The sequence below is a fragment of the Podarcis muralis genome, chromosome 4 (genome assembly GCF_964188315.1).
Source record: "Podarcis muralis chromosome 4, rPodMur119.hap1.1, whole genome shotgun sequence".
NCBI lineage: Eukaryota > Metazoa > Chordata > Lepidosauria > Squamata > Lacertidae > Podarcis > Podarcis muralis.
The window spans coordinates 25,621,123-25,647,404 of NC_135658.1; the positions used below are offsets into that span (position 1 = coordinate 25,621,123).

Below are 26,282 nucleotides of genomic sequence, written 5' to 3' on the forward strand. Positions count from 1 at the left end.
AGTCCCTAGATGCATGCTCAATTCACATAGCAAGTCAACCCTACCCGGCATATGTAGGTCAGCGTGCACATTCATCATCAACAATAAAACAGCAATATAAACTTCTTCTCCTTAGAACATTGTTTGAAAAATAGAATTGCCCTGGAGAAGACAGGATTTGGTTATCTACAATTTGGATCAGAAATCCGGGGCGGGGGGGGGGGATTCATGGAGACCCTTTGGCCTCCAGATCATAGAATTGTAGAGTTGGAAAGGATCCCAAGAGTCATCTAGTCCAACCCCCTGCAATACAGGAATCCCAGCTAAAGCATTAGAGTCACACCTCGGGTTACGAACGCTGCGGGTTGCGCGTTTTCGGGTTGTGGACCATGCTGAACCCAGAAGTACCGGAATGGGTTACTTCTGGGTTTTGGCACTTGCGCATGCGCAGAAGAGCAAAATGACGTCATGCGCAGAAGCGCCAAATCACTCCCGCACGTGCGCAGACGCAGCGCTTCAGGCTGCAAACGCTGCGGGTTGCGAACGTGCCTCCCGCACAGATCACATTCGCAACCACAGGTATGATTGTATATATGTCAGACTACACTCTCATCATTGCTGACCATTGGCCATGCTGGCTGGGGCTGACAGCATTTGGAGTCCAATAACATACAGAGAGGACCACAGGTTCCTCATTTCTGCCCTAGATTCCAGGGAAGGCAGAAAAAATCTGGTGCCCTTCATTTCTAGTACATTCACAGGACACTATAACTTACTTTATTTATTTATTTATTTATTTATTTATTTATTCTGACTTGTAGTTGAAGCTTGTTTACCAGTGTAACTCTTACAAAGCAATTGTCATACCACAATAAAATGTCAAGTTGCAGAAAATAGCCTACACTTAAGCACACACAGCAACAAGCTACTAGAATACAAACAAAATTATGATAAACATCAAAACAACTACTGCACTACCTCCCAAAACAATCTTAGAGGTTAACAGATTGGCTTCCATTTTGTTCTGGGTAAATAATATATCTCAGTAACAGCTTACATTAGAATGGTTAATTTATATAACATCCCCATGGTTTTGTCTCTGAGATCAAGTGGCATGAAGGTCTTCCGAATGTGAAGTATTAATAGAAGACTTTTCCTTTGCATAGGAGGTTATCCACCTAAGCTGCTCTGACTGGCAACAACTCTCCAGCCTCTCAGACACAGGTTTCTCACATTACCTGCTAAGTCATTTAACTGGAGGTGCGGCCTGGGCATTGAACTTTGAAACTGCCTGCATGCAATACTGTATATGTGCTCTACCACTGAGCTACAGGACCTACAGTTTGGGGGTCTTCCAACAGCTTTTGAAATCAGCTTTTTTGAAAGAGCCAATGTCATCAGCTTTGGGGTTACTCTTGTATGTGAAGCCACTGGATATTTTTATTTGACTTTATGCTTACTTAAAATTTGATGTATATTAATAAACTCTTAATTGTTGATCATTCTTTTGTTGTGATGTTACAGTGATAGTATACTTTTTATTACATTGCATTCTTATACTGTACCAGACTATTTTTTTGTTTTTTAATGTGAACTGCTTTTAGCACAGATGTATTTGTGGAAAATGTGATATATAAATAAATTGACACTGAAATCAAACCCAAGTGCAGAAATGACAGCTGAAGTCTCATTCAGAACTGAAACGCTTTTACATGTTTGACATGGGATTAGTATAAGAATTCAAGGTTTCCCTAGTCAGGTATTCATTCGTGTGGTGTGGTTTTTTTTAAAGTTGTCTTGGGGCTTGAGCCAATATCTTGTTTAATATCTCACAGTGGCTATTGATTTATTATTGCAGCTAGCATTTTCGCAGCTGCCAAAACTTACTACCCCTGTGCAGATTCTTCACGGACGGGTGTCATGGACATGCCTGTGATCTAAGAGAACTATCAATAGATCTGTTGAATCACAAAAATGCAATGCATCAATTCCAGGACTGAACCTCTGAAGATTCAGAAAACAGCATGTGGGCCTGAAGCAGGAGGAGGGCCTTCCATTGGCTGGGAGAAAAGATCTTTCCACAGATCCCAATTCCTCCCCCTTGCTCCAACATCTGTGTCCCATGAATTCCAACCTCTGTGGCCAGCTTCTATTTCAGTCTGTGACCAAGGACTAAACCATGCTATGGGGGAGATCCTCAATTAGACTATTTGTTGTTGTTTTTAAATGACAGGCAACCATGTCAGTTTGATCAGAGAAGCTGTGCTGGGGGAGATGTTTGACCCTTTCCCCCCGGCACTATTTTCTGAATGAACACCCCCTCCTCCCTGCTACTCTTCGCTCCAGGAGGAGAAATGTAGGTTAAGCACAACAATTCTTTTCAAAGTGGCAGACTACTACACCTCTGATTTATTAAAAAAGAAAATGCTGGGAGATATGCCCACAGAAGTCCAGGGCAATATGCAATTTGGTCCCAAGAAGAACAAAACATCCAAGGTATACATATCCTTTCTCTGACCTTGTGACAGTAACAAAACATTCACATTGTTTTATGTATTGCAATTTCTATTCATTCTGAATTCCAGATACAGTGGTACCTCGGGTTACATACACTACAGGTTACATACGCTTCAGGTTACAGACTCCACTAACCCAGAAATATTACCTCAGGTTAAGAACTTTGCTTCAGGATGAGAACAGAAATCGTGCTCCAGCGGTGTGGCAGCAGCGGGAGACCCCATTAGCTAAAGTGGTGCTTCAGGTTAAGTACAGTTTGAGGTTAAGAACAGACCTCCAGAACGAATTAAGTTCTTATCCCGAGGTACCACTGTATACCCTGTTTTCTGGTTGTCAGTTTAGAAGGTGGGTGAGCAGCACATGGATCTAAAGCTTTTATCATTGAAAGCCTTCCAAATAAAACCATAAAACTAGTTAAGTAGTCCCCCACTAAATATTTAAATAAGATAAAACAAGCACTTTAATGTTATATCAATCTTTTATAAAACCAAGGAGCTAGCTAATGCTTTCCAAAGGTTGTGCTCACCCAAGGTCAGCTATTTCCCCCCACTGCCCCCCACCCACATATTGATTTATCCATTTTCGTTACATGCATTAAATTCAGGGGGGAAGTTTACTGCGATCAGCAATGTGAAAGGGATGGAGCTATTTATGATGCAAAAATAACAGCAGCAGGAATGATATCATTTCTGATGCATGTTATGTGAAAACGAAATGTGTCATCCCATCAGTGGTATGAAAACAATTGAATATTTGGAGTGAAACAGAAACCATGGATTAACATTCAGCTGTCTCCTCAAATTTGAGAATCCTTAAAGACCCTGAATCAGGGGGGATATTTATAATAAGCTCTTGGGCAAGGCAATTAAATCTTTGCTAGCAGTGGCGGGGGGGGGTGGATTGTGCAGTGGAATTGGGCCAATTTGCACAGCAAAACTGACTAAAGACAGGGGCTTGAAATCAATGGTGTTTTAAATTGGATTAATGTCATCACAGAAGTGGCTGCCTGGAAATGTTTGCAGGTTCTTTTATTGCCCTCTTTCTGATAGCCAACCTCAAGTGGAAATATTTGCATAGGCAACACACAGGCCTTTTTGATTAAGTTAAAAGAAATGCTGTGCAGCAACACTGGTCAAGGAGCAGTGCTCACACTACACCAGCAATGCTGGTGTAAACGTAATAAGCATTGGGAGAAATAATAGCACAATCCTAGAGTGAAGTCAAGGAAGGCCATCTCTGTTTGTCAGGCTGCAACAAGTAAAAAGGTAAAGGGACCCCTGACCATTAGGTCCAGTCGTGACCGACTCTGGGGTTGCGGCGCTCATCTCGCTTTATTGGCCGAGGGAGCCGGCGTACAGCTTCCGGGTCATGTGGCCAGCATGACTAAGCCGCTTCTGGCGAACCAGAGCAGCGCACGGAAATGCTGTTTACCTTCCCGCCGGAGCGGTACCTATTTATCTACTTGCACTTTGAGGTGCTTTCGAACTGCTAGGTTGGCAGGAGCAGGGACCGAGCAACGGGAGCTCACCCCGTCGTGGGGATTTGAACCACCGACCTTCTGATTGGCAAGTCCTAGGCTCTGTGGTTTAACCCACAGCGCCACCAGCATCCCTTTTTGCTGCAACAAGTAGGCAGGGCCTAATTTGAGCACCACAATTGGGACTGAAATGAATCTTGCAGAAATCGAAGCAGTTCTTCCAAAATGGCCATTTGACTTGAAAACATTTGACAAGAAAGCACCCCTTTTGTGAAGAGTTGGTGTCCCAGATTACACAAACTTTCAAAACAACCCTGTCGGGACCAACTAGGAAACCCTGGGAGGCTTGAGTTGCCTGTAGTTCTGCAGTCTCAATACCAACAATCACTTGATTTCTTACCTGCCCTTCATCACTGAGATCTATCCCAGCCTGCACCTGTATTGCAACAGTTTTTAGATGCTTTAATTGCTTTATCACTTGTGTGTTTGTCACCTTGGGCTTCTTTGGCATGTCCTTTGGGCAGGATATAATAATAATAATAATAATAATAATAATAATAATAATAATAATAATAGTAGTCCCCAGAGCAGGATATATAAATGTAAAAATACCATATTAAAACCTGTTTAAACAATTTACTGTCAAGAGAATAAGATTAGAACTGCCTCATGAATAGACCTGTTGAAACCAATGAGAAATTATTAATGGATTCAACCCTGCATGCTTAGAACTAATAGCCCAGCTGTGAGTGCTTAGAACAGTTATACCAACTATGCATCAATATGTCAAAAATGTGACATTTACACTAGTTTTTTAGGCTAACGTGCAATGTTTAGGATTGTGATGTAGATTCATTCTGATCAATACTCAAGCAAGATATGGAAGCTAAAACCCACTGGATAGCTCAGTTGGCTTGAGCATGGTGCTGATAACACCAAGGTTGCAGGTTCGATCCCCGTATGGGACAGCTGCATATTCCTGCATTGCAGGGGGTTGAACTAGATGATCGTCAGTGTCCCTTCCAACACTACAGTTCTATGATTCTATGATTTCACTGAGGATTGATTACTTGCAAGCTACACAAGAACCTTAAAGAATTGTGGGAAGTGTAGTCTGGAGAAGGTGCTGTTGAAGCTTATAAGTTCTCACAAAACTATAGTTCCTAGGATTTGGGGGGGGGGGCAGGGAGATGACCAGGAAGGGCCATAGCCCAGTGGAAGGCAACCTGCTTTGCATACAGAAGGCCCAGATTCTGTCCCAGGTGTCTCCAAGTAGGGCTTGAAGTATCTCCTATCTAAAACCCAGAGGAGCCACTTCTAGTCTTGGTCTGACTCAGGTAGCTTCCTATGTTCCTATGCCTCTTAACCCAATCTAGGGGAGCTTCTAGACCTGTTGTTTACTGAGCATTCATCCTGATATGTCAACACAGAGGTTGGATGAAACTGACAGCTAATGGTACACTTTCCATGGCCATTTTTGTCACTTTTCTTATCAGAATTTTTGCAGCTAGAAAAGTGATGGTATAATCACACTGGAAAGTGTGGGATAGCAATCAAATAGCCAAGAAGCAGCCCGTTTGGAAACACTTATTTGGGGCTGCACAATATATCAATAAATTGTCCGAAATCAGTTTGAAGTCCATATCATGATTTTGACCTGGCAATATATCGTAAATCATGATGTGTGTGTGTGTGCTATGCAAAAATCACAATGTGCGCAGCCAGCCAATGCTTTTCTCAATTCCTGCAGCCCCTGTTATCTCTGCTGGCTCATCTCTTCCCTGCCTCATGCAGCAGGCAGCGAATCACAAGAGCAGGCACCAGCAAAAATCACGGAGCAGGAAAAACCGTGATACCAGCCAATGCCTCTACATAGCTCAATTCCTTATTTCAGACATCGTGATATATCAGTATATTGCAATGTTTAGATGATGATATATCACAATGTTGAAAATCAGATATTGCCCAGCCCTACTCATATTGCAGCTGTACCTTGAGAGCAGAGGGTTCATACATTTACTCACTCACATATACTCCCAAACCACGGATTTGCCCTGGTTTACAATCCTGGGTTGCAGGGCAAGTGCAAAACCATAGTTTGGTGTTTTGAGTGTAATGGGAAATTGTAATTTCTCACAAACAAGGAAGGAAGTAACTAAGCAAAGTGCAAAAGGTCGGGAAGAGGGATAAAAGGGGAAAGTGCCAGTGCAGAAGCACAGGCCCAAGGTTTGTCTCCATGGTACCAAACCATAGTTTGACGTTATGTGCAAACCAATCCTGTGTGTGTGTGTGTGTGTGTGTGTGTGTGTTCACATCTGCCCCATTTTCTTCCCATGGAAAACAAGGAGGAAGATCCGATAATGCTCACAAGTCTACTTTTATCGGGAAGTTTTACATTAGTTATTTACCTGAGGCTGTCATTGTTCTTCATGCTTTCTGTGGCCATGATATCTTCCCACTAGGAATACAAAGCAGACATAGATGCAGCTGTTTCCTTTTTTCCTTCTGTGACTGTACATCAGTCTCTCATCTCAAAAAAAAGAGAGCTTTGACTGATCATGTGGAACATTTCACTAATTTCTTAAGCCTTTCGACCCAAAACCGCGCTGTAGTTTCCCCTTGTCGCTCCTTCTTCAGCTTCCTTCAAATCTTTCTCTGTGAGTAACTCTTCAGAGGGCTTGGCTTTCTTGCATTCATCTACAGATTAAGCAGAGTGGTGCTGTGCCAGGAGCATTATATGGATTTGTTCCACAGCTTGAAGGAACGTCACATCATTCTCTCTCTTACAGTAGGTGAACTTTATCTCTTGCTGAAAGTAAGTGAGAATGTGGAAGCTGTTACTTTCTTATTTTCTGGGATCCAAATGTTTGCACTTGAGTATGCCCTGTTTCCTCCTCTGGATTCGCTAATGGCCATGTCTTAACATTAGATCTGTGCTCCTGATGGATAAAAAAGAAAACGAGTATGTCAGAAGATTGGCATGAAATGCAGATTGAAACTACCTCTGAAGGGTATGGAAATGTCATTTCCTCTGAAGACATCACTGCAGTTTCTGGCTATTATGAGTCATGCTTCTAATTATAAATTCCTCCGCGCAGTATTGTGCTTGTAAGCAGAGGGAGAGCAAGAAAAAAGTTAAGGACTTTTCTTTACCTTTTACGGTGCAATCGCAGGAAAAATGCAAGTATCCACTTTCTGTAGAAGACATTATGTATTAGTTAAAAGCTAGAGATCTACTTTCTTCTTGTCCCAGGTGATATACTATTTAACCCTTGCTAGCATTCTGTTGCATGGGGGAAAGAAGGAATATTTTTTACTTACAGGGAGAAAAACTGCTTGTGGGTATATGGTCTGATCTGATCACAGAAGAATGTAAAAAATGAGGTCTTCCGATTGGTGCTTTGTAACTTATTCACTTAGGAGTGAGCAACAGGAAGGCCAAGTTGCTCACTCTATCTATTCAGGGTGCTAAAAACAAAAAGGGATTGTGAAGCACTCAAATGGGAGCTTTAAGGGGGGCTAAGTGAGCTTCTTATAGGTATTTAGTTATAGGGGCACGGATGCCTTTAGTCTCATCCAAGAGGGCCATTCATACGTTGTTCGGTCCAATTGATTTAAGTGGAAATTACATTAACGTCAGCATGTTTAAGAATATAGCTTTACTTGGGAAAGTGCAATATGTTCAAAACCTTTCCATTCAAATATAAAGATTTCACATTACAAGCATTAGCCAAACATTAATTCAGGACATTTTTCTTAAGCTAATTTTTGGACAACCATACCTGATAAAAAAAAAATTCTGTGTAATTCTCCTCAATATGCCACATGCACACACACATTTTATTGTTCGCCCTATGTTTATTTTTGTTTTCATGCACACACAGAAACTTTTGCACAGAATAACCCAGTGCCAGAGAAATGCAGGGTTGACTCAAATTCAGCAGTAGCAATCTTATTAGAGTCAGCAAGAATTAGATAAGAGGATTAGATAACAAGTGTCAGAAATGACATGAAGCAAGTGTGATATTTACTAAGCAGTGTAATCAAACTATATACTATTCAGCCCACTGTTGAGTGATCTCTCTTCCACAATCAAAGCATCTCAGTTCCATTATTCAGTGCCATCAGTTGCAAGTAGTTCAATACACTCAATGCAGCCAGTTCACCCAGAGTTGGTATGGATAATACTCATCGTGAAGTATTGGAAGACAGAAGATCTACCCACCGTGGAAGAATGGCAGATGAAGGTTATAGACTATATGGGACTGGCAGAAATGACCGGCAGAATCCGAGACCAGGGAAAAGAGACGGCGGAAGAAGATTGGAAGAAATTTAAGGACTATCTTAAGAAATATTGCAAAATTATGGAATGTTAGAACGATGTTGATTTAGAAATTTAGTGGTTTTCAGCTGTAATGATTAGGTAAATAAGAAAAGAAAGGTTAAAAATTAAATAGAAAATAGGGGAGGGATTTGCTGATTTGATTTAGAGATTAGAATATAGAAAGGGGAGGTATGAGGAGGTCGGGAAAATAGGTTTTATGAATATAAGGGATTGAAATTATACTTGTTGTAGTATGTATTTTGTATGTATGTATTTTTGTTTTTTCTGTTTTTTCTATTTTATATAAATCTTTAAAAAACCTTAATAAATATCTTATAAAAAAAACCACAGAGTTGGTATGGATATAAGGCTAGACCACCAGGATTGGAAACTTCCTTCCCTCTTACCCTTATTTATTTTATTTATTAAATTTATATCCCACCCTTCCTTCCAAATGAGCCCTTGCATACAGTATTGCACTGCTTCCTTACCGTACCCTTTTGAAGCAAACCACACTTCCCCTAGTTTCTGATCCTGGTTTTTAGTGGTAAACATTGTTTGCTGGTTCAGATGAAAGAGCAAATTATGATTGGCTTTAAACTGAGAAGGATTGTTCCATCTGAAGGGGCTGGGAGGAGAAGAGGGAGCATGTAAGCCCAATAATCTAATCAGGTCCATAGTGGCTGGGGCAACCCAGTCAAATGGGCAGCATATAACTAATAAATGATCATGATGTAAGCCAAGGTTGAGGCTGGGAGACATGTAGCTCCCTCAGGGATTGCAGAGATAAAAAGTATGCTCCCAGTGGTCTTATCAGAAAGGGAGTTTATCACATGAGATTGAAATGGGTAGTAAGAAAGGAGACAATGTATGCTACCTCAGTTCTTTGGAGGAATGGTGGAATTCAAAACATATATGCTGGATTAAAAGAGGGGATGGTATAGCAAACTGATGGGGCTGGCAATGCTCTAACATGCACTTTCCCCAGCCTGAGCAGACCAGGCCTATTTAAGGGACTTGTTGCCTGGAGACAATTTTGCCCAAAGGTTTGATATAGACACACTACCTTCAAAAGACTCTTGGGATAAAGAAAAACCCCACTGGATTGGTCTGAAAAGGGGGAAATGGTGCTGCCGAAACATCAATGCTCTTTATGTAAAGATAATTGCCTTGACTGCTATTATTCTAAGCAGAAATCACTCATTTTCAGAAACTTTGGATGAAACTACATTGCTCATTAAAACATGTGCCAGCACCCCTGGGTCAGACCAAAGAAACTTCAGACACACGGAGTTGCCAACCGTAATGAGTATTCCATTCATTCATGGGCCGGGGAATCGCATCTCACTGTCTCTCCCTCATAATGATCTGGCTGCCAGCCAACCAGCCTTTAGCCCCACTGAAACCCTATTCTTGCATCCAAGACAGCTGACCCAATAATGAGAAGCCAAAAAAAGAAAAGAAGGGAGGAAAGAGTTTATAATGAAATGAAATGAAATATAGAATATGAAACATATTTGTTTACCGCAATTTTTCTCTAGATGAATCTGTTTAAAACAAATAAAAATGATCAAGGAGGAATTGTTCAGATGACAGGAGGAACTAATAAAACATGAGAGGTTTTGCCATGGAATCAAACTGCCTTCCCATTCATAGAAGACAAAAATGTGGAATCTGTTCGTGTTTTAGTTCGGTATTAGGTCTGTATTAGGCTTGAATCCAAGTAAGCTTCTGAGCATCCTCTGAACTGAGTTCCACTTATAGGGCAGCAGAAAGGGGAGGTAACTTTCACTGAATTCCCCACTCAGTCCCTCTGCTAATCTGCTGTGAATTACTGTGAGGACATTCTGGATCAGCATAGCAAATGGGGCTAGGGACTTAGGGGGCAGGAAGAATTGGCAAAAATTGCCTTTCCTCCTGATGGCAGGATCTTCTTTGTAAGCACTCACGCTGTTGGTGAGTTCCTCCCTCCTACAAAAGCACAATGAGCTTGATAGCATACATCCAAATATACATTTGCATTTATGCACACTTCCATTGTTTTGCTTCAGCATGGTAGAATAAAAGGGAACTCGGAGAAGGTATTGCAGCCAAGTCCTCAGAACATGAAGCAGCTGGCTTTCGTTTCTGCGAAAACAAAGTAGCAGGCGGAGTTGGTGGTTCATGAGTGTAATGGCACATTTTCACTATTAAAACTTATTTCTTTAAAGGCTTTGCTGGTAATGGTGTCATTAGGGCAGGGCTTTGGAGCAGAAGTCTAGAGCCTCACTCAGTAGAATAAACAGAGCAGCCCTCAAGCATATCAGTGCTGATCTGCCACATTTCAAAGTATGTAAAGGAAAAGTAATGCAGATTATCATCTGAAGAGGTGATCACCTAAAATGCTATTAGGTCTGGTGTAAAATTACCTAACTATACCATTATACTGTGAAGGAGAAATGAGACAATAGCCAGGATGGTGGACCACATGAGTCATCCGTCTAGACCAGTTGTAGAAAGATGCACCCATCATTAGTGAGGCTCGCTTTTTCTTAATTGTCAGAAGCTAGAAACGGGAAGATTCATTACGTTTATATTGTAATTTTCTGTAGTGGGTCACATGGGAAATTGCATATGTGCATCTACACTATTTCTGCTTTGGGGGGCTTGCTCAGTTGCCAGATGAAATATATTGCAAGATATGGTCCTAAATTTTTCAAACTGCCATGAAGAAACAGAGTCACACCACAGTTCAAGATGCCCGGTTGCAAGTTGCAAATATTTTGTAAGCATTACCATAGGCTTGTAATCAAAAAAACTAAGTAGAACTCAGGAAAGAATTCATTATTAATAAACCACAGGTCTTTTCAGCCAAACGGGGCCCAGAAAATTCCCAGCTGTATACCATTTGCTGACATAAGAAGAATGTTATGCAAGCCCACTCCCCCCAAAAACATGACCACATGTAGCTACACGGTGTATATATTTAGCCAGGAAATTTAGCGGAGTGACTCTCGCCTTTTGATGTATGAATTCCACATGGCATCTGAAACCTGTACTATGCTGAAAATGTGTCTCTAGCAATATTGGAGATTAGGGCCACAAATTTGCTGCATGCCACAGACACTTTTTTAAAAGAGACACGACCACCCCTCAAAGATTAGAATGTTCAATTGCTTGTCTTGTGCGATTAAACACCATTCCAATAATGGCAGGTCGCATGTGCTGAAAGCCGATATTAATGACAGCAACTGAATCTTTGTGGGATTTGTAAAGAAAAGTCTTAAAAGGAACTCTGGGTGTACAATTGGGCCATATTTTTGAAGGTTTTCTTTTCCCTAGAAATATATTTTTAGTTCTGCATTGTGTGCTGTTGATACTTGAGCAGAGCTGAAATTTCTCAGAAGACATTTTTAATAATAAATTGTCTTTGATTTTTCTCTCCGTTACCCTAAAAAGGCCGCTTCTCAGAATTTTCTTTAAATATACAACAACATTTTTTCATGGGCGGTGACTGATATTTCATACACAGAATACTGCAAAACTATGCTAGGTTCCATCCACTACAATCCTGAAGTTAAAACTTGTGCTAATATTTGATTAAGTATGGATCCTTTATTCTTTTTTCAAAAGTATTTTCTTGCACTACAGAATTTTAACCCTAAGAATTTCAGTATTCCAAATCAACTCCTCAATATGCTATTGAATCTAGTTCAGCTTTGACATTGTCAAGAGATAGAAAGATAGAAATTAACAGAATCCAAAACACAACTACAGTTTTCAGTAAGATCCTCATTTTTACTGCAGCTATCCACCCCATTCAGGAAAGCTGCACATCTTCAGACAAAGTGTTCCAGGACTAGTTCCAACCTTTTAATCAACAATTTAGAATAATTTGTAATAAGGGATCATAACCTCTGAACAGGCCTATAGATAGCTTTGTATAACCGTTTCATTAGACCTTTTAAATGTGGAAATAATAATAAAAGCAAACATCTGGACACACTTTACCCTTCAGGCCAAGGGGTGTGTACATGTAACTGTTATGGGTGTTGAATTAAAACAGTAGGCAGACACAGGGCAAATGTAGAGCTGGGGGGACAGTCTATACAGTGTTTTAATTAGAAAAGGTAAAAAAAGGTAAAGGACCCCTGGACGATTAAGTCCAGTCAAATTCAACTATGGGGTGCAGAACTGGGGCATTTGTCCCCAGTCAGCTTTTCTGGGTCATGTGGCCAGCATGATGAAACCACTTCTGGCACATGAAACACTGTGACGAGTGCCAGAGCACACGGAAATGCCGTTTACCTTCCCACCACAGTGATACCTATTTATCTATTCACGCTGGTATGCTTTCGAACTGCTAGGTTGGCAGGAGCTGGGACAAAGCAACGGGAGCTCACCCCATCACACGGATTCAAACTGCCAAACTTAGAATTGGCAAGTCCAAGAGGTTTGGTGGTTTAGGCCACAGCGCCACCCACGTACCATTAGTTTGTGCTAGAAAGGAATGTATTGTACATTTATATTTTTTCATGGGTTAGGAAGGAAGGGGGAAATATACAGCACAGCAGTATTTCAGATATACAGAGTATTTTCTTGCATTTTATGGTATGGACACAGCAGAAATGCAGAATTCAACTAGATTATACTTTCTAGCACTAAGTACTGTTCATAATTACCGTATTTTTCGCTCTATAGGACACACCTGACCATAGGACACACCTTGTTTTAGAGGGGGAGAACAAGAAAAAAAAAATCTCCCCCTCTCTGCTCAGCGTTCCTTCAGCGAAGCGGCAGGAGAAATGGAGCCCCTTCCATTTCTCCTCCTGCTTCGCTGAAGGGGTGCTGCGCAGCTCTCCCTCTCTGCTGAAGCCAGGAGTTCCTGCTGCACTCCAAAGTCTTCAGGGATAGCCGCCTGAAGCCTTCGGAGTGCAGCGGGAACTCGCACTGTGCTCCAAAGGCTTTGGGTTCCTTTTGCTGAAGCCGGGAGAGCAATACTTCACTGACCCGAAGCCTTCGGAGCGCAGCACGAGTTCCCGCTGCGCTCCAAAGGCTTCAGGCGGCTATCCCTGAAGCCTGGAGAGTGAGAAGGGTCGGTGCGCACCGACCCCTCTCGCTCTCCAGGCTTCAGCGAAAGCAACACGAAGCCTCTGTAGTGCGGAGGGAGCGCTCCCTCTGCGCTTTGGAGGCTTCGCGTTGCTATCGCTGAAGCCAAGCAGCCTGCATTCGCTCCACAGGACGCACACACATTTCCCCTTAATTTTTGGAGGGGGAAAAGTGCGTCCTATAGAGCAAAAAATATGGTCCATCACCACCATCTACAATTTCTTTGTTGCATTTACTTGTAAATTTAGATGATCAATCAACACAGCTAATAACTTGGTGCAGCTAACATCCCTCATATCCTTATTCTGTTTCAGCTTTGGCCAAGGGTGCGATACCCAGTGTTTTTGACACCATCCAGAATTTATGCATTCATGAATACAGGTTACAACAGGGGTCCCCAACATTTTCAGGCTTGAGGGTATTTTTTTTAAGAAATCTAAGATACTGTTGTGGGCACTACAGCATACCCACTTTCCAGAGGAAAAACTGCTCAGACCTCCCCCCACTCCCAAAAACAGGGAGACCCTACACACCCCAAAACATATAAAACAAGACAACTCCCTCAACCCCCCACCAAAGAAAAATAAAAAATAGACCAACATCCATTTGCCTTTTTAATAATAATAATAATAATAATAATAATTTATTATTTATACCCCGCCCATCTGGCTGGGCCTCCCCAGCCACTCTGGGCGGCTTCCATAAAAACCAAAAATACAGTAAAATCACATGTTAAAAACTTCCCTGAACAGGGCTGCCTTAAGATGTCTTCTGAATGTTAGGTAGTTGTTTATCGCTTTGACATCTGCTGGAAGGGCGTTCCACAGGGCGGGCGCCACTACCGAGAAGGCCATCTGCCTGGTTCCCTGTAGCTTTGCTTCTCGCAATGAGGGAACCGCCAGAAGGCCCTCGGCGCTGGACCTCAGCGTCCGGGCAGAATGATGGGGGTGGAGACGCTCCTTCAGGTATACTGGACCGAGGCCGTTTAGGGCTTTAAAGGTCAGCACCAACACTTTGAATTGTGCTCGGAAACGTACTGGGAGCCAATGTAGGTCTTTCAAGACCGGTGTTATATGGTCTCGGCGGCCGCCCCCAGTCACCAGTCTAGCTGCCGCATTCTGGATTAGTTGTAGTTTCCGAGTCACCTTCAAAGGTAGCCCCACGTAGAGTGCATTGCATTAGTCCAAGCGGGAGATAACCAGAGCATGCACCACTCTGGCGAGACAGTCCGCAGGCAGATAGGGTCTCAGCCTACGTACCAGATGGAGCTGGTAAACAGCTGCCCTGGACACAGATTTGACCTGTGCCTCCATGGACAGCTGTGAGTCCAAAATGACTCCCAGGCTGCGCACCTGGTCCTTCAGGGGCACAGTTACCCCATTCAGGACCAGGGAATCCTCCACACCTGCCCGCCTCCTGTCCCCCAAAAACAGTACTTCTGTCTTGTCAGGATTCAATCTCAATCTGTTAGCCACCATCCATCCTCCAACCGCCTCCAGACACTCACGCAGGACCTTCACCGCCTTCACTGGTTCTGATTTAAAAGAGAGGTAGAGCTGGGGGGGAATTGCCAGGTTAAATTGGACACGCTCTTCTCCCTGGATTGTGCCTTTGGGGTTCCCCTGAACTAAAGGGAGTGGTGGCAGCCCTACCGGTGTGATTTCGGCCTGTGTTTGTGAAAAGTAACTCCCTCGCTAACCTACTCAAGAAACCTGGACTGGCCGGAGAGCAGAGTCGGGTGATGGAAGGGTAGTGTGGGCGAGTGGGTAACGGTTACTACATGACTGTTGGTATTTGTGCCTTTTCCGAGGGAATAGCTAAATCCAAGCCTTCCGCTTAGTTACGCTCTACCGTAAGAATTTCTGTCTGCAAGTCTGTGGATTCAGCTTGTAGAGGGGGGGAATTGCCAGGTTTGGGAATCCTAGTCCAAGTAGCATAGTATACAAAATCAAATTGGTTCAGCACCAACAACAATACCAATAGAATTGTATTTTAAAATGTTGCCTCAGGATACTGTGATCTTGGACGTTATGGTGTGTACACACTGATGCAAGCAAGAAATGGACAATTTAAATCCAAAATGGGAGCTTCTACCACTCTGGAATATCCTCATCTCATCCTAAGACTATGCAAATAATGAACCCATGGTCCCCCCTTACAGCCTAGTCATTTAAGACAAACTGGATACAATCTGGCTCTGCTTCCTGCACCAGCTCCAGATCCTAGAAATACCAGAACCAGCAACAGACAACTTTATGTGGGCCTGTTGTGTCTTGTGCCCCACTGGGGGCCTCCTCCTCATTCTCACAGATGCACTAGCCAGCTGCTCCCTCCTAAGGTTACCAGTTCATAGCTCTCTTGCTCACCTTTCAGTGAACTCCGAACCATCAGTTCCAATGAGCTGCTACTACTCATCCATGGGCAACTCAAGCTTACCTTTCCAACTCAATTAGGACGTTGAAACAAGTTTGTCTGTTGTTTTTTTATTGGACGCACTAGATGTTTTGGGATGGTGAAAGCTGCAGCCGACAAAATAATTAGAAAAGGGCTAACTTGTCATTATTAACTACTTGGGAAATCACCCAATAGCTTTCGGAACACATGAAGGAATATATTTACCATATTTTTCGCTCTATAGGACGCACCGGACCATAGGAGGGGGAGAACAGGAAAAAAAAAATCTCGACATCTCTGCTCAGCGCCCCTTCAGCAAAGCGGCAGGAGAAACAGAGCCCCTTCCATTTCAACAAATTCAGTTCAACAAATTCCAATTCAACAAATTACAGTGCATATCTCCTTGTGTTTCTCAGCAACTGAATAAATAATTGATTGATAATTGTTTCTGTGTCCATCAAATTCTGTAAACTTGTTATCTAAAAAGGTCTGCTTTAAAAGAGTTAAGAATTTGACCCTTATTTCTATATTTGGGGAATAATTTTTCCTCTCTGAAATCTCTCTCTCTCTCTCTCTCTTTCTTTTTGTGGGTGTGTGTGTGTGTGTGTGTGTACAGAGAAAGAGTGTGTGCAGCTAAGCCAGTAACCTAAATATGCAATCACAAAGAGGGCAGTTCTGCATCTATTAATTTGATTCTTAAACAGATTGGCAGCAATCCGGAGCCCTTGGCAGGCAGGCATTTCACATTCTCTTGACAGAGAAACACTCCAAGTGGCTTTGGGTGTCACATGCTAGATGTACCAAGTGTTTGCTTTTCTCATAGGAGAGAGTGAGGAAAACAAATTCAGAACTTTGCACATAGGGCTGAATTGAAATCACTCCACAATATACAGGTGCAAAAACAGAGGGTCCTTTAATCATCCTTTTTCAAAAATGCACCATCCAGCTCAGTATTGCTGACACTGGCTGGCAGCATCTCTCCAGGTTTTCATAAAGGGGACATTCCCAGCCCTACCAGGAGGTGCCTAATATTAACTACCTAAGATACATGTTTTCAATGCAATTTCCCCTAGTGTATGCATTTTTGCAAAGCAACATTCCTCAATACAGTCATACCTCGGGTTACGAACACTGCGGGTTGCGCGTTTTCGGGTTGCGGCCTGCGCTGAACCCAGAAGTACCAGAACGGGTTACTTCCAGGTTTTGGCGCTCACGCAGAAACACAAAATGACGTCACGCACATGTGTAGAAGTGCCGGATCGCGTCACGCACATGTGCAGAAGTGGTGCTGTGGGTTACGAACGCTGTGGCTTACGAACGTGCCTCCCACACGGATCACATTCACAACCCGAGGTATGACTGTACAATGCATTTTTAAATGTAATTTTCACTAATCTATGCACACTTTATCCTAGTATAGGTATTTTTGTACACATTCCTTGCCCGAAGAACTACATTGCAAAATTCAGAAACTGTGAAATAGCTAAGTTCACCTTAAAATTTACATTTAAAATTTATGTATGCAAAGTTTAAGTACTAAGAGTGATGAATGGGGATTCAGAGAGTATGAGATGAGGGGATGCTCCCCTTGTTGAATGGTTCCTGGGACATTCAGTGTCCCAGCCCAGTGAAACACACAAATAGACATTATTTCCCGACACTTCCATTCATTAAAAATAAAACGTCTTCTTTGCCATGCCTTGCACAACTCTCTGGCACTGCATAACTTGTCTGAGCTTACTTTCTGCTAAATACTGGAATGGTTCCAGATGCGTTGCCACATTAGTCTGCCACAGCAAACACAAAGAAGGCTCCCATGAAATTTTAAAGATGTAACAGATTTGCTGTGGCATAGTCCCCAATGAATGTCCTGACCTATTACAATATCACACAGGACACTTTTCACTAATAATCTGCAGTGGGAGCTAAATAGCTCAGGGCAAAACCACAGCAAAGACCTCAGCACTTCCAAAGGAGGGAATAGAGGAAGAATGATTAGCAGGACAGGAGCAGTAGATAACTCTGATTTTTGAAAACGTACTCTGTAAAAGAATGTATCTGAAGAAGTGGGCATGCACACGAAAGCTCATACCAAGAACTAACTTAGTTGGTCTTTAAGGTGCTACTGGAAGGAATTTTTTTTTGTTTTGTCTGTAAAAGAAGGTCTACAAGAATCTTATATATCTGGGGCGGGGGTGGGGGAGGAGAGAAGCACAGTTAAGGTTTTTGATATAGACATATATTGCAAATAGCCACTGAAAGCTCAAATTAGGAAATGGAGAAGCTGACCAGGACCATATTTTATTTAGCAGGGTGGTGGGAACAGGACTTTCCTGTGCACTTCCCAGCCAACAGGCCTGGTATGGGGTGTTTATGCAGAAACCTAGAATGAGGAAACTGCAGTCTGTGGGTAGAAAATACTTCTCTCCAGTGCACTGTGCAGAGGATCATCTGGCTCTTCAGGTCATGTAGTTCTGGTGTCCATTGAGACTAATAGGACAGAAGGTTGGGAGACCAACAGTAGGGGGAGCCAGAGCCAATGGCAGGCAGAGCCACCAAACTCTAGTTCTGTCCCCATCCTCCTCCCTCCTGAATTCTGCAAGGGCAACAGAGCCTAAGGAAGAGGATGCTGACAGCTGTGAGAATGCAGGCAGGTGGAGGCTAGCTGAGGGCAGACTGAAGATGGTGGAGCAGTGCCCCATTTGCCCCAATGGGTGCAGCTCCTATCAATCCTGAGCATTGGTCATGCTAGCTGGGGTTGATGGGAACTGGGGCCCAGGGATGTCCGGAGGGCTAGAGGTTTCCAATTTAAAACATACCTGTCATACTTCTACAGAAGTTGCATCCTCCCCTGCCCCCCAAGGGACTTTTCAGTCATTTTTCAGAGAAGCGTAAACAACCACCACACTATTCACCCAAGCTTTTTACTGACTGTTTCTGGTTCTGTCTTATGTTGGAGATCTATATGTTTTATGCCCTTAAACTGTGCTGCTGCTACTTACATTATTGTTACGAGTTTGGGGTTGCCAGGCACCCATAATTCCTAGATCTAGTTAGTGTTAGAATTTTACTCAAGGCCTGGAGTGTTAAACTGGGTGACAGACACTGAACCCCTGGATTCAGGAAGTGTTAAAATAGAAACCAGGGTAGTTTCCTGATGAGGTAATCACATGAGGTGAAGAGCCATTAAAGAAACAAAGGAAATGTGATCATCCATTAAGAAAGCTAAGGAGAGGGGGTTCTATGCCAGACAGCAAATGGGTGGGACCCCACCTTGAGCTCCTAGACAGAGGACAAATCCCTGAGTTTGGAGTTGAGATGGGATGGAAAAGGCAGAGAGAGCACAATGTTTGGTTTCTGTTTGAATCCAAGGTTGTGGCTATGAAAGAAAGAAGACCCTCTTAGGGTGTTAATGCTGCAAACCCCTCCATCATAGGTTCAGGTTGTATATCCATGGAATCTCACACCACTCAGAGGTTGGGGTGGCGAGCAACATAACGTTTAAAGGTATTTACGTTTTCAATCTGCACAACACTCTGTAAATCAGGCATAGGCAAATTCCAGCCCTCCATACGTTTGGGACTACAATTCCCAGTATTCCTAGCTAACAGGATCAGTGGTCAGGGATGATGGGACTTGTAGTCCCAAACATCTGGAGGGCCGGAGTTTGCCTATGCCTGCTGTAAATCCTAGGATCAAAAAACAAGAGAATAAATCAAAAATTAATCCTCACAGAAATGCTGTGAGGTGGGTTAGTGACAGGCCTAAGTTCAGCCGGCAAATTTTGCGGCTGGGCAAATTTGAACTAGGAACTCCCTGACCGATGGCCAACCTTGCTGCTAGTATTCATCATAGTGCTTTCCAGATGTTGAGCCACCACTCCCATCATCTCTCACCAATGGCTATGCTGATGGGAGAAGAAGTCCAGCAACACCCAGAGGGCACCACATGAGCAACCCCTGCACCATAATGGCATACTGGATCTCTCACATCAGGGATGGGCTATTAGCTTTCCTTAGAGGCTGCCTGGGATGAGGCTCAGGTTAGGCAACTGCTAGTAGCAGAATCTACACGCATCAGAAAGCTTGAAAAATGTGCATTGCCAGTAGGTGAACACTTCCCTGTATAGATTTTAATGTGTGGTGTGTTGCTGTGGTTTTATATTTGTTGGAGGCTGCCCAGAGTGGCTGAGACAAGCCAGTCGGGTGGGCTACTAATTAATTAATTAATTTTGTCAGCCTCATCATCATACTAGAATCACAGGTTTCCCCTGTGATTATTGTTCGCTCATTGTCATTGTAGAATAGTGCCCAATATCCTTATGATAAATAAATAAAATAGCTGAAGACTGATGTTCTGCTGAATTCCCTAGAGCTATAACTGGAGGCGGGTGCAAGTCAGTAATAAACACCTGGTGTCAGTGAAGTTAACTCTTTATTCAAAGAAAACAAAACAGTGCAGGCCTGATGATCACAGCAACTCTTCCTGGTAGGTCTTGCCCCAATGAACCAGTTGTGAGGGATGAAGGTCCCTGCCTTCCCATTGCTCTCTGAGGCTTCTCCCCAGGTCCTTCTCCAGCAGCCTAAGGCTCCTTTGTCTTCTCTCTTTGCTCCGCCCTTTTCATTCCTCTCCCTGTTATGGGATACCAGGGGGGAGGGGAACTGAGTGCAGCAGTGGCTTCTTCAGCAGCCCAGTGGCAGGTGTGCCAACGCTGCCTGGGGTAGGTGTGCAGAGGGCTCCCACAAGAGAGGCGGGGGCGCCTTTCTGGGTGCCACAGTCCAGGGGAGGAGAGGGGCAGGGAAGCTGCTGCCCACTCTCCTCCTGCTCTCCACCACCAGGTCAGGCCTGCCCTGGTGGCGGAGCTGCTGCGGCTCGGCGCAAGGCATGCCACGGCCAAGTTGGGTGGGTGGCAGCATTGCCGCCCATTGTCCTGCTCTCCTTCCCTAGGTCAGACATGACCCAGGGGCAGAGCTGCAGCCAGGTACAAGCACCCAGTCAAGGCTTAGCTCCTTCTCACTTGCAGCCAGGCTCTGATAAAGGAGCCTGCTGTGGGGGCACCTGTTTGCGCCTCCTCACAAAATTGTGCCCGGGGCCACAAACACCCCCACGCTATGCCTCTGCAGCAGCACTGCCTCTATTCTGCCTCTTGACCCCTCTCTGCTACTGCCTCTGATTCTGAACTGCTCTCTGCCCAGCCTCTTCCTGCTCACTAAACTCTGTTACCTCTTCAGCTTCCGACACCTCCTCCTCTGCCCCCTCTGCTCTCTCTTCTCGCTCTGACCACTCATCGTCATCCCACTGCCCTGGCTCTGAGCCTTCCTCCTCTGGGGGTTCCCCAGCTGGTGTCTTCTACCACTCCTCCGCATCCAGCCAGTCTATGACATGCAGTATGTTAAGGGAAATTGTTTGGGGCTATGTGTTGTGGAACAGGATGAATGCATTGGAATAGGGCCACCATCCATCACCCTCTGAGACACCTGATCCCCCAGGAATCTGCATAAAGACCTATTAGACCTATTTAGGACAATGCTGGAGGGAACAGCCTCATCCTACTCTCAAATTAATAACAATTTTCAGTGGGATTTGGGTAGGGTTCCTAGTGCTTAGTAAGCCTTTAAAAATAAAAATCTTATAGAGGAAAGAAAGACAGGAAAAATAGGATACCATCCTTTGTTTCCTTCCTTACTAAGTGACTAAGGATACAGCTGGGCCAACTGGAATCCATTTGACATACTATGGGGAAGGAATGCTCAGCTGCAATTAGAATACTCATTACAGAACAATTGTCTCTATATGCAGCAGAAAGCCTATCCTTTTTTCACCTGTTACTAAGAATACATAATTTCATGCCTGTAGACAAAAGAAAATCCATAGCTGAAAGACAGCTGCCAAAACACATGGCATACTGCGAGGTTTCCATACGAGGAAAGGTTAATCTCCAAAATACAATTGCTAGCTTTTTCAAAACAATTTAAAAAATTGAAACAAAAAACTCAGGAACTCTAGTCACATCAGTCATCCCTGACATCTGTTCTGAAAAGATTTATGAAGATAGTCTGCCAAGATAGGGGGGGGGGGGGAGGTAAAAACATTCACAATGTCACTGCTAAGAAAAATGACTTGTTATTAAAACCAGGGAGAGGAGGAGAGAGAGAAATGTTCATTGTTACAGTCAGTTGTGTAAGGAGTATATCAAGACTCTAGGAAGGTACCCATTGTCATTTCAAACAAAGGCTGCATGATGAACCATCAGCCTCTGAGCTGCTGCCCATGGCCCCAATCCACGAAACACTACTGCTACGTGTCTCCTATAAGCCCCACTAAAGTTAATAGAGGTTGCACTGGAGTATTGCCTGATGGGCTGTGTCTGCCTCATATTTTCACAAAAATCTATTTACAAGTCTATGACAATCTTAACATTTTCCTGATTCAGAGTTCAATAAAGACAAAAGCAAGTCAATAAATCCCCATATTCCACCCACCCTTGAACACCCAGCACCTTACAAGTCACGAAAAGAAAGAGAGCGAGAAACCTTCCTGGATTTACAGGCAAAACAGTGGAGCCCTTGCTTGAAGTAATAAGCAATTCCCTTTGCATTAAGGACAATGCAAGCAGCCTGGTGGTGCATCCTATAAAATCTCACCCAAGCAACTGCAGTGACTGAGCAGTTTTCTACCAAGTCAGTACTTACATCAGCAGTGGAACAGGCAGCATCAGCACTAGCCGGCTACAATGTTTTACTGTTTCTCTATAAACGCCATCCACATACCGACCAGAGGGTTATATCATTTCTTCCACGGACAGTTTGCGTTTGACTGCAACTGCAACTTGAGAAGAAAGGATGCCGTTTGTGAAATCAGCTGTTTTCCCAGAGCCATGCGTGAAGGCGGCTGCTGCTTTAGCCTATCTAAAGTAGATCAATGCAGCAAAGGCTCTGGCTCCCCCTTCCTTCCTCTCTCCCCCCACCTCCTGGGTTTTTTTTTTAAAGGGCTATAGTATCACTAATCTTGCACCTCTATACAGATCACAGTCAACCAGGGCATCTGTTACTTTAAAGTTGCAAGGGCAAGATGTCACCAGAACGATAAAGGTTTAAATTTAGTCACTAGATTATTATACAGTAAAAGAAAGGCTTCTTCTCCTTTCTGTATTTAAAAAATGACATATGGAAATTATTTTGCACCAGCTGTGCTTTTTGTTTGTGTCTTTCTTTCTCTTTTTCCAGCATAATCGTTTTTATATACATTAACAACAGTTTAGCTCTGTTCCAGCATTACAGTATCATATCTCATGTTACGTTTGCTTCATGTTACGTTTTTTCAGGCTGCGTCCCGCGGTGACCCGGAAGTACTGGAATGGGTTACTTCCGGGTTTCACCGCTCGCGCATACACACAAGCGCCAAATCGCACCACATACCTGCGCAGATACGGCGCTTCAGGTTGCAGGCTTTTCATATTGCGAACGGGCCTCCGAAACGGATCCTGTTCGCAACCACTGTATTGCTTTGGAATTCAAACAGAGGAGTTAGGAACTTCCTTCAGCCTGAGGGGCATGTCCCTTTATAGGCAACCTTCTGAAGGAAAACACGGAGCAGGGCAGGTGAGGGGTGTGGCCTGGGACAACATCTTAGCTTGTGAATAGTCTCAAGGGCTGTACTCAGAGGCTTGAGAAGCTGTTTTTGACCCCCAGGCTGAAGGTTCTCCAGCCCCACTCTAGAATCATGGAAGGGACCCTGAGGGTCATCTAGTCCAACACCCTGCAATGTAGGAATCTCAGCTGAAGCATCCAGGACAGATGGCCATCCAACCTCTGCTTAGAAACCTCCAAGGAAGAAGGAGAAGGTATAGCTCAAAACAAGGGTTTTGTCACTGGAACGTGCTGGTCAGAAATCAGACAGTTAAAGATACTGTAGAGTTAGCAAAATCATGATCTCTACAGACTTGGTTGAATGTCAGGCCTAATGAACAGAGCAACTCATTCCTCCATGAAAATCAGTTGCCAAGACTGTAAGTCCCAGCCTCTAAGCCCGTCTAAGTTCCCTTCTCTCCAGGGGTTTTCCCAAGCAATCAGAGACTGTGCCTGTGTGCAGCCAAACTCTCCTCCACCCCTTTATGTGTTTTCAGATTCTGGGAGACCAGCGGGGAGACGAGCTTGTCACAGCAAGTGGGGAAGATACTCATGACTCGTCACCAGCCTGATTCATCTCTGCCTCTTGGCTTATTGCAAATCTTGTAACCATAGTTTCCCAGTTGGGAAGTGATGGAAAACTATGGCTAATAGAAATCTTCTTAGGGTTAATTTTGGCACACCGGGAACATGGAAGGGGCTGCAGGTGTGGGCACAAGGCGCATATCTCAGCAAATTAGGTCACGATATGATGATCCAAACATAGCCTGTGTGAGGTTGCCCTTTAGGCAGTCTGGAAACTTCAGCCAATCTAGAATGCTCATTTGCTGTCCAAGGCCCCCACAGGAAGCATATTTTGATTATTGTGTGACAACTCCACTGCCTTCAAGAAGCTGCTGCTGCCATTTAATATAGACAATACTGAGATATATTGAATGGTTCATGTAAGGAAGCTTCCTACGTTGACAATGCATAGCTACCAGTACAGCTGTCAAAAATCAAATAGTAAAAGTCTTACTGCTTAGATAGTGTGTGAACATTCTATTGCAAGCCATCCAGAGACTGGGTGGCATGTAAATTTCATGATTTCCCCACTCAAATCTGCTGTCACTAATAATTAAACAAGGAGAGGGCCCAGTCTACATCTTGGGATCTATCACGGTATAGCCTTGCTGGCTGGGGCTGGTGGCAACTGTTGTCCAACAATATCTGGGCAGCACCAGCCTAGGAAAAGATATCCTAGGAGGGTCTACTGCTGGAGCACAATACATGCCTAGATGGACCTTTAGTTCTCTCCAGTAATGATCTTATGTTTTGCATCCTCAGTTCTTTCCTCCTATGTAAGACTGAAACTCAATCCAGATAAGGCTAAGGCACTGTTAGTGGGTGGTTCCCTGGACCAGATGGGTGGGAGATTGCTGGCTATTGATGGGGTTACACTTCTTATGAAGGAGCAGGTTCATTGCTTTGGGGTACTTCGGGATTCTTTGCTGTCACTTGAGGCTCAGGTGGCAGTGGCCTGAAGTGCCTTCCATCAGCTTCGGCTGGTGGACCAGCTACGCCCCTATCCGGACAGGGATAGCCTAACTACTGTTGTCTATGCTCTGGTAACCTAAAGGTTAGATTACTGCAATGCATTATATGAAGGGCTGCCTCTGAAGATGGTTTGGAAAATTCAGCTAGTGCAGAATTCAGTGGCCAGGTTGCTCACCAGAGGAAGACTGTTTGAGCATATTACACCGATCCTGGTCCAACTGCACTGGCTACCAGTTAGTTTCCAGGCCCAATTCAAAGTGCTGGTTTTGACCTATAAAGCCTTAAAAGAATCAGGACCACAATACCTCAAGGACCACCTCTTTCCATATGAACCTACCCAGACCCTGAGATCATCTTCTGAGGCCCTTCTTTGTGTGCCTCCTCCTTGAGAGGTCCAGAGGGTGGCAACATGAGAATGGGCCTTTTCTGCAGTGGCTCCCTGTCTAGGGAATGCTCTCCCCAGGGAAGTTCGCCTGGGGCCTTCATTACATACCCTTAGGCGCCAGGCAAAAACGTTCCTTTTAAACCAGGTCTTTGGTTGATTTGATTGACAACCTATGCCCTTTTAAAATATGGATTCTTTGGGGGGGTTATTGGGCTGTTATTTTTATTTTGATTATATATTTTGTGGTTTTATATTTTGATGTTATTCTGTGAATCACCCTGATACCTCCAGGTATAGGGCGACATATTATTATTATTATTATTATTATTATTATTATTATTATTATTATTATTGGAAGGGAATTGCATAACCAATTAAAAATGTCCAATCTTGCTCGCAACTGTTTGCTACAGTGTATTGTTGGGGATGATATCAATTCTACCATACATGCCAACTCCTAGGGGCCAAGGCAGTTTAGGGGGCACCCCCAATTGTTTTTTTTAAGGGGGCCAGCCCCACCCAATGTTCAGAGGGCATTCAGCAGCACTCCCTGGCTCTTCACGATGTCAGGAAGTTGCGTTGGGTCCCCTCAATCAACTTGCGAATTCTACCTCTGAATTCTACACTAACACTGCAATCCTAAAGAGAGAAGGGAGGAAGAAAGACCCAAAGGTGGATGAATCACCACAATCAGGTTTATGCCAACAGGGTGAAAATAAGGGTGAGGAGGTGCTCAGTCCTTTCATATCCCTCCCCCTGCTTTTTTTAGTTAGCAATTTCTCTCCCGTTGGAAAGAATGGGTCAGAAATTCACTCCAGGCATAAATTCCTTCCATGTTTGGTGGGCTGTAGAAGGACTGGGAAGGCTATGGGTCCTTCAAGTCCATTGCCTTGAGATGACCTTTCTCCTCCACTGCATGCCCAGCTTTCTGCCCTACCAACGTGAGAGGTCTCT

At 43.8% G+C, this 26,282-nt stretch overlaps 1 protein-coding gene across 5 annotated transcripts in view; it reads right to left on the reverse strand.

The window, feature by feature from the left end:
- Window positions 1–26,282, reverse strand: part of SACS (sacsin molecular chaperone) — a 93,193-nt gene that overhangs the window by 34,497 nt on the left and 32,414 nt on the right. For 2 of the 5 annotated variants that reach the window (XM_028726326.2, XM_028726327.2), the window contains one exon: window positions 6,382–6,912. In XM_028726326.2, the coding sequence (XP_028582159.2) occupies window positions 6,382–6,419 (38 nt within the window). In that variant the 5' untranslated portion in view covers window positions 6,420–6,912. Of the gene's footprint in view, window positions 1–6,381; window positions 6,913–7,126; window positions 8,141–22,471; window positions 22,695–26,282 lie in introns of those variants that run through there. The other 3 variants (XM_028726328.2, XM_028726325.2, XM_028726329.2) reach the window with 3 other exon arrangements.